The sequence below is a fragment of the Mobula birostris genome, chromosome 4, assembly GCF_030028105.1.
Source record: "Mobula birostris isolate sMobBir1 chromosome 4, sMobBir1.hap1, whole genome shotgun sequence".
Lineage (NCBI taxonomy): Eukaryota > Metazoa > Chordata > Chondrichthyes > Myliobatiformes > Myliobatidae > Mobula > Mobula birostris.
The window spans coordinates 173,597,549-173,609,688 of record NC_092373.1 but is presented as its reverse complement, the minus strand read 5'-3'; the positions used below and the strand labels follow the sequence as shown (position 1 = coordinate 173,609,688).

Here is a 12,140-nt window from a genome sequence, read left to right as displayed (position 1 = left end):
AACAAAATTCAACCATCGCACAACCTTCCTCGTTCATTCAACGAGAGCCCACTGCCCATTCCTGAATGCTCTTTAAACATTTTGCGGAGACATTTTGGGGGTCAGTCAAGAGTCAACTCCCCGGCTGTGGGTCCTGGAGTCACAGATGAACCACACCAGGGAAGGGGAAAGACTTGATATCTCGAAGCCTCTGGTGGGTGGGTTTATAGGACCGTCTCTTCGCAGTCTGGCAGTAGGGCAGCGGAGTGGTAGAACTGGCTGTGATTCTGATTCAGATTAGTTCATTGTCATACACACCAGAGATGCAATGAAATTCCTTGCTTGCATGCAGTTTACCGACTAAACAATCTACATGGTAGTAGTAATTACTATGTCGAGCACAAAAAGCACAAATTGCAAAGATTGTAGAGCAGTCTGAAGTAATGCAAACAGAAATGCTGAAGCAAATGACCAAGAGAGGTAGAATTGAGGATAACTGCTGTCTCACAGCACCAGAGACCCCGGTTCAGTCCTGAGCTCCAACGTTGTCTGTGTGGAGTTTCTGCATTCTCCCTCTGACTGAGTGGCTTCCCCAGGGTCCTCCCGTTCCCTCCCACGACCCAGTGAGGTGAACGATGGTGACTGGCTGCTATCAATTTTTCCCAGTGTGTGGGTCATGGGTGGAATCTGGGGGGCGGGGGTGGAGTTGATGGGGATGTGAGAAGAACGAAAATTAAATGGGTGGTGGGTGGTCAGCATGGGCCGTGTGGGCCAAATGGCCTGCTTCACTGCTTATGACTCTATGATGCCATCCATAAATTAACCGACACGACTATTGTTGGGAAAATCTCAGATGGTGATGAGGTGTACAGGAGAGGAGAAGGAATGAGGAGTGGTTGAATTATGTCGCAACAACAACCTTGCGCAAAGCCTCAGTAAGTGTGCGGAACTGACTCTGGACTTCAGGAAGTTAAGTTGAGGGAACACACACTGGCCCTCACTGAGGAGTCCGCAGCAGAAAGTGTGAGCAGCTTCAAGTTCCTGGGTGTCGACATCTCAGAGGGTCTATCCTGGTCCCAACATATTGATGCAAATGCGGCACACCAGTGGCTAAAATCCATTAGGAATTTGGGGAGATTTAGTATGTCTCCAAATACTAGCAAATTTCTACAGGTGTACCATAGAGAGCATTCTGACTGGTTGGTATGGAGACCCCGATGAACAGGACTGGGAAAGGCTTCAGAGGATTGCAGACTCAGCCGTCTCCATCATGGGCACCAGCCTTTCCACCATCCAGGACATCTTCAAAAGGCGAAGGAAGATGGCAAACCTCAGCTTCCAAGACATGTCCTCTCCTCATCACTACCATCGTGGAAAGATACACGGCCAGAAGACCCACGGTCAACGCCGAGGATTTCTTCCCTTCCAACACCAGATTTCTGAATAGTGACAATACACCTGACTTTGATTCTGACATAACCCTCAGAGTCTATAACTTTAAAGAAAATGTTTATCCCTTTAAATTTTAATTGCTCAGCCGTCCCGTTGACGTCGCCACCCTGTTGCTGACAGCAGAGTTTTTTTTCTAGGAACACTTTTCCTATTTAAATGAAACATTATACAAATCGAAGTTTACAAAGCCGGGAACGGGGCTGAGCGGTGACGACAGGGAGCGCGCTGCAGGTGAAGTTAGCCGGAGTTGTGTGAGTGGGAGGGGCCGGGCCGGGCCGGGCGAGCAGCCGCTGTGTGTGCACAGGTGAAGGGAGGCATTCCTCTCCAGCAGCGGGGCGATGGAGGGCGGCGCGGGTCCTAAGCGCAAGAACCTCGGCTTCTTCAAACCCAGGCTCTACATGCTGGAGCGGCGCCGCACCGACACCATCATCGCGCAGGCAGAGGAGGAGAAGGGCAGCAACCTGCGCAGGAGCCAGTCCGATCGCAGCGAGTACAGCCAGAAGCTGAAAGGTAGGAAAAAGGAGACGGGAAGAACAGGGCAGAGAGCGGGCCAAGAAGGGAGAAAAGGGGGAAATGAGAGAGAGCATGAGCAGGGAGATGGGGAGAGAGGGGATTGAGAAAAAGTCAGGTAGAGGAGGGGAGAGATTAGGGTGGGCGAGGAAGATGGAAGAGAGGAGAGAATGTGTGGAGTAAAGATTGAGGAGGGAGAAATGAGACTGGGAGACTGAGAAGCGGAGGGTGGGGAGAAATGAGAGTAGGGAGAGCAGAAGGGGAGAATGGAGAGAGAAAGTGGATGAGAGGGATAGAAGGGGAGGGGAAGAAAGAATGGAATTGATGAGAGCAGAGGGAAGAGAGAAAGGGGGATAGAGAAGGGGAGACAGGAAATGAAAAGGGTGAGGGAAAAGGAAGAGTGGGTAGAGGAGGAAGATTAAGCGAGGGAGAGAAGACAAGAATGGAGAAGGGAGAGGGTGAGGAGAAGGAAAAGGACAAACAGAGGAGCAAAGGGAGAAGGGGAGTGGATTAAAGTGAATCAAGGGAGGGAATAAACACAAGTTATTCCCATCAAGCTCCCTAGGCTGGCGTCTGCCAGTTCCCCAAGCTCTAAGGTTCTAGGGGTCCGGAGTTTGTGTGTGGGTGTGTTGTGGAGCTTACAGCACCAACATCGGGTGCCAAGGGTGGTGCTCTAAGCCTCCTGCGGTTCTGTCTTACAGTAGGTTCACTGTGTAATAAGAGGAATTAAATCTGTGTGTGTTTTATACAGGGAGTGAGTGGAGGGCCCAGGGCCATGGGGTCACACTCCCATAGTAACTGAGCACTCTCTGCTGTCCGTGCCTGCTAACTTGGGTCCAGTCTGTACTGCGTCTTTAACATCCTCACCTTTTTATCAGACCCCTCCTTATCCCCATCTCTACATCCTCCTCTTAAGATTTCTGCTCCCTTCTGATTCAGATCTCTTGAGATGTGTTGATCCATTCAAAGTAGGTAGAGGACTAGCTGCTAAAGAGCAAGGAGTTATTCCAGTTTCCTAGATAACTTCCTTCGCACACTGCAGAGACCCCAGAATAGCCATTTTTTGGTTATGAAGTTCCCAAACATTAACAATGCAGGGTTATTAATGCAAACACTTCCTTTAAAAACATGAATCTCTATTAGCATTATCCAAAGATGATCTTTTGTACAGAGGTACTTTGAGGATATGATTGTATTTATATATACACCCAGTGGCACTTTTTGGGTACAACTGTACACCTGTTCATTAATGCAAAATATTAAATCAGCCAATCTTGTGGCAGCAACTCATTGCATAAAAGCATGCAGGCATGGTCAAGAGGTTCAGTTGTTGTTCAGACCAAACATCAGAATGAGGAAACAATGTGATCTAAGTGACTTTGGCCATGGAATAATTGTTGGTGCCAGATGGGATAGTTTGAGTATCTCAGAAACTGCTGATTTCCTGGGATTTTCACTCACGGCAGTCTCATGAGTTTACAGAGAATGGTGCAAAAAACAAAAGAAAACAGTCAGTGAGCAGCAAAATGTCTTGTTAATGAGAGAGGTCAGAGGAGAATGGACAGACTTGTTCAAGCAGACAGGAAGGCAACAGTAATAATAGACGTGTTACAACAGTGGTGTGCAGAAGAGCGTCTCTGAATGCACAACACGTCGAGCCGTGAAGTGCATAGGCTACAGCGGCGGAAGCCCACGAGCAGACACTCAGTGGCCACTTTATGAGGTAGAGGAGGTACCTAATAAAGTGACGACTGAGCGTAGTTCGGGTATTAACTTAAGCTTTAAATGAACAAAAAACATCTCAAGTTATTTTGGTGTACAATTTTATAAAGTGGTTTAGTGATTTGGAAAGTTAATTTACAAGGAGATTATTGGTAAGCATGAGTTATAGGGAAATGTTGAATAGGTTTGGATTTTATTCCCTGGAGTGTAGGAGAATGAGGGGAGATTTGACAGAGGTATGCAAAATTATGGGGGGTATGGATTGGGTCAATGCATACCAGCTTTTTCCATTGAGTTTGGATGAGACAAGCAATAGAGATCATGGGTTAAGAGTGAAAGGTGAAATATTTAAGGAAAACATTAGGGGGAACTTCTTCACTCAAAGATGGTGAGAGTGTGAAATGAGTTGCCAGCGGAAGTATTGGATGCAAGTTTGATTGCAATACTTAAGAGAAATTTGGATAAGTACATGGATAGGAGAAGTTTGGAGGACTATGGTCCCGGTGCTGATAGATGGGACTTTGTCTATTTATTATTCAGACCTGGAGCCTGAACTGCTTCTAAGACCATGAGACGTAGGAGTAGAATTAGGCCATTTGGCCCATCAAGTCTGCTAGCCTTTCCACCAAGGCTGATTTATTATCACACTCAACCCTGTTCTCCTGCCTTCTCCCCATAACTTTTGATGACCTGACTAATCAAGTGCCTCTGATCCTCTGCTTTAAATATACCCAAAGACTTGGCCTCCATAGCTGTCTGTGGCAATGAATTCCACAGATTCACCACCCTCTGGCCAAAGAAATCCATAATTTGTTTGCTGTCAAAATGTCAAGGATTTGGGTCCTGTTCAATGCTGTGAAGTGCAGCCCTGCTCTTAAAGAAATTTCAGTTATTCATTGTATCCAGTCACTCTTTGTGCTTCTGGGAGTTGTCACCCGTACTCCTGTAAGTCCGGGCAAGTGATTCAGTGATGCATGGCAGAGGCGCAGCAGAGGGTTAAAGATGAGCTCATTCTCGGGTGAGTCACTGTGTAATCAGAGCCTGTTCCTTGTTCTGGTACAGCCCATATCATATGGATTCAGATTTACCTGAGCCAACAGGTGCATAGCAGAGCGCATGATGTAATGTGTGAATAGTTTTGAGGAACAGGTGCATTTTTCCAAAGCTCATTCTTACCTGACCGACAGCACAATTCACAAATCACTATAGGCACCAGAGAAATGTCATGGTAGCAGTGGGTTGATAATTATTTAGAATGTTCGCACTTTCCAGGAATTGCTCAGGGGATTTATTTTGTTGGGCTGCCTGCTTCAGTTTATTAAACTTGTGTCCTTTAATTTAAAGTTTCACTGCTTGTGAGCGGCAATTGTGTTTGCATTTGTGTCGTGCTCAGAACGAGAGTGAAACAGTAAACCAGCCCGCAAGGAAGCAGTCACAGTTCAACCAAATGATACTGATATCTGCTCGCCAAGGTGACCTACCGCCCAGATGCTTTGCACAGGAGGTGCTTCACCGTGCGCTCCTCCTGAGAGCATGGTGTCAGGCCCATTGCGATACAAGGAACTCAGCTTTTGCTGAAGTTATTGGGACAAATTCACATAGCAATGAACAACTCGGCAAAGGAACAGGTCCAGTGGCCCACCGTGCTGCGTTGATCTAATTAAACTAACCCCTTTTGCCCGCACTATGTTCTTATCCGTCCATTCTCTGCACATTCATATGCCTAAGGGGCTTCTAAGCGTCTCTATTATATTTGACTAGTACATTAAGATGGACTCTTCCACAGAGAAGGTGTAGGGCAAGGTCACAACGAAATCTACTTCAGTTTGACCCTACACCTTTCTGTCCATCTGCCCTGTACCTTCTCTGTACTGTAACAGTGTACACTGCACACTGTTAGTTTTACCTTGTACTACCTCAGTGCTTCAGTCTGATAAATTGATCTGTATGGATGGTGTGCAAGACAAGCTTTTCACTGTAACTTGGTGCATGTGACAATAATAAACCAATTTAGCCAGCCACGGCAGCACGTTCAAGGCAGCCAGCACTCTCTGGGGAAGAAAATAGGCTCTGCAAATCTCCTTTGAGCTTGCCCCTCCTCACCTTAAATGTATGCCCTCTAGAATTATACATTCTGACATGGGAGAAAGACACTGGCTGCGTACTCTTATCTATCCCTCTCATAAACTTCTGTCAGGTCTCCCCACCACCTCCCAGCCTCTGCTGCCCAAGTTTGTCAACCTTTCTTCACATCACACTCTCCCTAGGGCAGCTCGATAGAGCAGTGGCTAGCGCAATCGCTTTACAGCACCAGTGACCCCCAATCTCAGTTCGATTCCCACTGCTGTCTGTAAGGCGTGTGTACACCATCCCTGTAACTGCACGGACTTCTATCATGTTATTTCAAAACCAGGGTTAGTCATTTGTGTGCACGTCATGTTGGCGCTGGAAGCATGCCAGTACTTGGTGGAATTCCCCCAGCACAATCCTTGCTAATTTTACAGTACTTGACATTAACAGTGCATTTCACTGTATGTTTCAATGTTTCGATGTACATTTGACAAATAAAGCTAATCTTTATCTATAATTCAGGCAGTAACCTGGTAAACCTCTCCTGCACCCTCTTACACACCCTTCCTCTAATGACATAACCAGGAATGAATACAATTCAAATTAAACTGCATTGCAGAAAAATAGCTGATTTGCATTTATGTGGCATCTTTACTTTGGTAACGCCCCCAGACACACTTATGAATTAGGTTCTGTCACCAAACCACGTACACAATATTAGGCAGGTGATCAACGAATGAGTGTGTGCTAAAGAGCAAGAGTGTGGAGGAGAGTGTTTGGAATTTTGTCAAGAGAAGGTGTAGTTGTCATTGATGGGGGAATTGGAATTTGACACCGGATCTGGACGGGTGCCTGGATTCCAGAAATAAGGAGGGGTTTATAGAGTAGTACAGACTGGAATGAGGCTCTTCAAACAACTCATCCGTGCCAGCTAAGTTGCTCACTAAGATGGTTCCATATGCTCATGTTACATCTGGCAGCTCTAAATGAATCTGCTCCACGGTTAGGTTGTATAGAGGGATGACATGGTTTATGCTGGCATTATATAGGCATACATCAGTGACATTGTTTACAAATTATAGATGTTTGAGTAGAGAGCTGTCACAGATTCACGTGATGGGGAGTCAGAAGGCCATTGATTTATTATTAATTATCCAATGCAGGAGCAACAGGCAAAGTAATCATTCTTACACTAAAGTTCAAAGTAAATTCATTATCTATGTGCATATCTGTCACGCTATACCACCCTGAGATTCATTTTCTTGCAGGCATTCACAGCAAATGCAAAGAATCAATGAAAAAATGGATAAACAGGCAACTGTGCGATACAACATAATAATAAATAATTAGATGTAAAGTCCTTGAAAGTGAGTCCATAGGTTGTGGAATCAGGTCAGCGTTGGAGTGAGTGAAGGTGAGGGAAGTTATCCCTTCTGGTTCAAGAGACTGATGGTTGAGGGGTAATACGTGTTCCTGAGCCTGGTGAATTGGGATCTGAGTTTCCTGTACCATCTTCCTGATGGTAGCAGTGAAAAGAGAGCATAGCATGGATGATGGGGGCCACTGCTGATGGGTGCTGCTTTCCCACGACAATGCGCTGTGTAAGTGTGCTCGGTGGTGGGGAGTAGCCACATCACTACTTTTGTAGGGTTTTTCGTACAAGAGCATCGGTGTTTCCATACCGGGCTGTGATGCAGCCACTTCGTGAAGACATCTAAACCAAACCCATGACCTCTACCAGATAAAAGCTGGGTGCTCTTCTAAGAAATGCCTTCGATGACGTTTATAAGTTTACAGCCTTTTCTGTTTTTGTGGAATGTCATTAAATTCCTGAAATATCCTCTTACAAAACTTTATAACTTTAACTTAATAAAACATTCCAGGTCCTTCAGAGAAGCAGAACCAAATCCACAACTGCAAAGTAATAAAGCACCAGTTTCAATCAAAAATGCTGACAATTCCTTCACTCTTCTCCCCTCACAGATGCTAATTAACTCACTTAGTTCCTCCAGCAGCTAGCTTTGAGAGAGAACAGTATTGATGACCGATGCCCATATGCTATGCAGTCCCAACCATTTATTGAAGCCTGAACATACCAATAGGAATATGTTCTGTTGAGCCTCCTGATTGTTACTGAATTTAATGACGTTATAACTGATTTGTGACACAACTCCTGTGGGTGAACCATTGCCACATATCCATCAATCCATTTCAGTAATCAGAAATATGTCAGGCTCAGATTTAAAATCAACCAAAATTAAAGGTGGGTCCATTGCATTCTGCACAAGTCCATGTATGCACAAGTGCAATGAAAATCTTACCTGAAGCAGTGTCACAGGCTCAGAGCATCAGATAAACAGAGAAACAGAAATTATATATTAAGTGTTACAAGAAGGGACACAATTAAACAAATTGTTTCAATTAGTTCAGTTAGAACAAAAAAGTTGATAAATTTATTAGTCACATACTGAGGTGCAGCATAAAGCTTCACACCGTTCATACTGATCAATTCATTACTAGAGTGCATTGAGGTAATAAAAGAGAAAAAATGAAAGTGCAAAATAAAGTGATATATTTGTACAGAACGTGCAGTACAGGTAAACAATAAAGTGCTGGATACTTTGTGAGGTCTAGAGTCCATCTGATCATGTATTCTTATAAGAGTGGGGCGGAAGCTGTCCCTAATCCCAGTGGAACTTGCTTTTGGGTTTTTCTTTCTTCTGCCCAGCAGGAGCGGGGAGAAGACAGAATGTCTGGAGTGAGTGGGGTCTTTGTTTATTCTGGCAGCAGGAAGTGTAGGTAGATCCCATGGAGGGAGCTGGTTTCTATGATATGCTGAACTGTGACCACATCTCTGCAATTTCTCGCAGCCACGCGGTCAGTATGGTAGGGACCTTTGGCGACGGATGTGGCCGCCTTGATGCAGTGCCTCCTGTAGGTACTACTAATAGTGGGGAGGGATATGTCCATAATGTATTGGGCTGAGCGCTCTCCATTTCTTCTTGTGTTCCTGCACATTTGAATTGTTATGTCAGAATCAGGCTTAATATCACTGGCGTATGTCCTGAAATACCAGACCGTGACACCAGCGTTCAGGACGTTTTCAACAGTAGATTTACAGAAGTTTTTGGAGTACTCACTGACATGCTGAATCTCTTTAACCTTCTATGAAAGTAAAGACACTTGGTGCATCTTACTTGTGATTGCACCTATGTGCTGGTCCCAGGACAGGACGTTCAGTATGTTGACATCTGACCTTCTTGCTGCAGAGTTCTGAGCCTTTCCCGCTGTCTGTGTTGTGTGTTTTCCAATTCCACCCTGGTTTGAGCATTTGGATCCATTCCCAGTTCCAAACTTTTGAACTTATGCCATCTCTCCATCTGCCCCACTAATTCCTTTCTTCAGCTTCAATCACAAGACAATTTCTTAAATTCCAGAGATTACATTCCAAATACTCTCCCTGTGGGATCCAGGTTTCATTCGCACCCCTAATGCAGTTCTGTCACAGTAAATGTATCCTCTGGGATAGTGCTCAGTACCTGTGTAAATGGAGCATCGCTCTTAACCGCTCCTGTGTTTGCTGTAACCGCTCATGAGACTGTAACAATGTGTGTTTGGACATCAACGGCTTCTATCTTTTCAGCTGGGAAATGTAGTTATTCTGAACTGACACACCACCTCACCCTTCCCCAGTGACTCTTCAGGTCAAGTGAAGTTTATCGTCATTTAACTACATGCATTATTGTCTTAGAAATGAGATGACGTTTCTTCGAACCAGGGTGTAAAGCCTATAACATAAATAACACACAATAACTTATGAAGGTAAGGATAAAATCTACAGATGAATCATACATAAATGACAAACTAAAGTGCATTAATTATAAATATCATAAGGCAGACATCCCACCTCTCCTGGAAGTTCTGGGAGTCTCCCGCAAATTAATAGTGGCTCCCTGATGCCTGCAAATTATATACAATGTCCCGGAAATTGATTTTTTTTGAGAGCGAGCATCAGAGAACAAGGGAGCGAGCGCAGAGCAAGAAAGCAAGCGTGAGAGAGAGCGACCACAAGAGAGAGAGTGCGAGAGAGTGAGAACGAGAAAGCAAGCGCGAGTGAGAGCGACTACGAGCGAGAGAGTGTGCGCCATAGAGAGAGAGCAAGAGCGAGAGAGTTCCAAAAAAAGTCAGAGTGGCAGAGTGTTCCAAAAAAAGAAAATACAAAACGTACTCCAGACGACACTAAAGTGTACCCCTGCCTATTAGGGGTCAAAAATAATGACCATGTTGCTCGCTGCACTGTTTGCAACAGTGACTTTTCTATTGCCCATGGTGGGTTAGGACTGTAAAAGATGTGTTGAGGTGAGTTTAACAGGTGTCATTTGTTCATTAGCATAGCTAACGTTATTTAAACTAGCTGGCTAGCTGCTAAGGAGCTACTCTATTGCAGACATCCCACCTCTCCCGGAAGTCTCCCACAAATTGATGGTGCTACCTCCCTGAAATGAGTTTTTGCAGGGTGGGATGTCTGATGAGGTACAGAACAGATTAACCGGTGACACTTCGAATACTCCAGGAGTTTAGAAGCCTAATGGCCTGTTTCTCATTCCGATTGTTCTTGCATTTTTGCATTGTAGTCTCCTGCCTGATGGTAGAAAGTCAAAGAGGATGCTGGATGGATTGGTGGGATCCTTAATAATACTAAGGGCCCTGCGTACGCAGCACTCCTGATAAACGTCACCGATGGATGGTAGGGAGACCCCAATGATCCTCTCAGCTGTTCTCACAGTACTTTGTAGGGACTTCTGGTCTGATGCTCAACTGCTCCCATACCAGATGGAGATGCAACCTGTCAGGACGGTCGCAATAGTGCTCCTGTAAAACACAGTTAAGATGTTGGGGGGGGGGGTAGCTTTGCTTGCCTTAATCTTCTTAGGAAGTGGAGGTGCAGTTGTGCCTTCTTGTTCAGGGAGGTGACATGAAGGGAACAGGTGAGGTCATTGATGTGAACTCCCAGGAACCTAGTGCACTTTCCTCTCTCTCTACAGAGGAGCCATGTATTCACAGAGGGGGATGGTTTGTTTGCACCTTCCTTTCTCTTCTCCACACCAGGCTTGGGTTGTTCTTCTCACACCAGTCCACCAGCCCCTCCACTTCCTGTCTATACTCCGTGTCATCATCGTTCCTGATAAGGCCAACCATTGTTGTGTCATCTGCAATGTGATGACACTTTTTGAGCTGGATCCTGCTACACAGTCATGCATCAGCAGTGGGCTGTGGGGGCTAAAATCTTTCTCTTCCTCCAGTGGCTTGGGGGATGATATCCTCTGCACCAAAGTCTGCAAAGATCTAACTTTTACAAAACACTTTGTGCTCATTGACGTTGTGTGAATTGGGACCTATTGTAGGTCAAACATTCCTTTGAGTATGAATGTTTTCAATTGTTCTCCAAATGGCAGTTCTCAAAGTGTATGTTAAGCCTACGTCCACACTACGCCGGATAATTTTGAAAACGAAGCTTTTTCTCTTCGTTTTGACCCTCTGTCCACACTAAAACGACGTTTTCATCCCCCGAAAACAGAGATTTTCAGGAACGGTCTCCAGAGTGAATAAATCTGAAAACGCCTAGTATCCGTTGTAGTGTGTACGGGGTAAACGGAGAGATTTAAAAACGCTGTCATGACAACACCACAACAACAATGCTTTTTCTGCTTCTGCTTGGTACTGCGCAAGCACTGCCGTACGGTTGTTATAACGCGCAGTCGGTGTGAAAGGCGTGAGAGTTAAATTGTAAAGTGAGCTTTTTTGACTATTTAAAAATGTTTTATACATTTAACAAGGTGCTTTATTAATGCAACAGAGTTAGTCAGTATTTCAATGTTCGTCGTCAGCCGGGCCATACTGTCTGTGAACTCCCTGTCGGTTGCCTCCATACGCTCCAGTATCTGTTTTTTTTAGTTTTAAGTCCTCCTGCGCGAGAGCCAAGAGCAACTAGAGCTTTTTCTTCAGAATTTTTTTCTTTAGAGTTTTTCTACTCTGTAACTGGACAAACGCACACCAAGTATACTGTTTCCTCTTCGCTCGTTTTCTGTGTGTCCTGCACATGCCCAGTAGGAGGAGACTCTCCCAAATATCCGCCTAATGTGGACGGGGATACTTTGAAAAACGCTTAGTGTGGACGCCTGTCATTTTTACTCGAAACTGGCCTTTTCAAAATTATCCGGCGTAGCGTAGACGTAGCCTAAGAGGCAGTCTGAGATGAGAACCATCTACCCAACACATGGAAGAAGAGTTCTCAGTTCGATGGGTGGCATTACAACCAGTGTCGAAGGGTGACAACCTCCACCTCCTGTATTACAAACTGAAACCAAGGTGAAAGTCAAGTTTATTGTCACTATGCAATAAAAAGC

General features: G+C 45.0%; 1 protein-coding gene across 5 annotated transcripts in view; it reads left to right on the top strand.

Moving 5' to 3' along the window:
* The first annotated feature begins 1,632 nt into the window (after window positions 1-1,632).
* Window positions 1,633-12,140, top strand: part of arhgef38 (Rho guanine nucleotide exchange factor (GEF) 38) — a 109,483-nt gene continuing 98,975 nt past the window's right edge. For 2 of the 5 annotated variants that reach the window (XM_072256486.1, XM_072256488.1), the window contains exon 1: window positions 1,633-1,941. In XM_072256486.1, the coding sequence (XP_072112587.1) occupies window positions 1,770-1,941 (172 nt within the window). In that variant the 5' untranslated portion in view covers window positions 1,633-1,769. The remainder of the gene's footprint in view (window positions 1,942-12,140) is intronic. The other 3 variants (XM_072256484.1, XM_072256485.1, XM_072256487.1) reach the window with 3 other exon arrangements.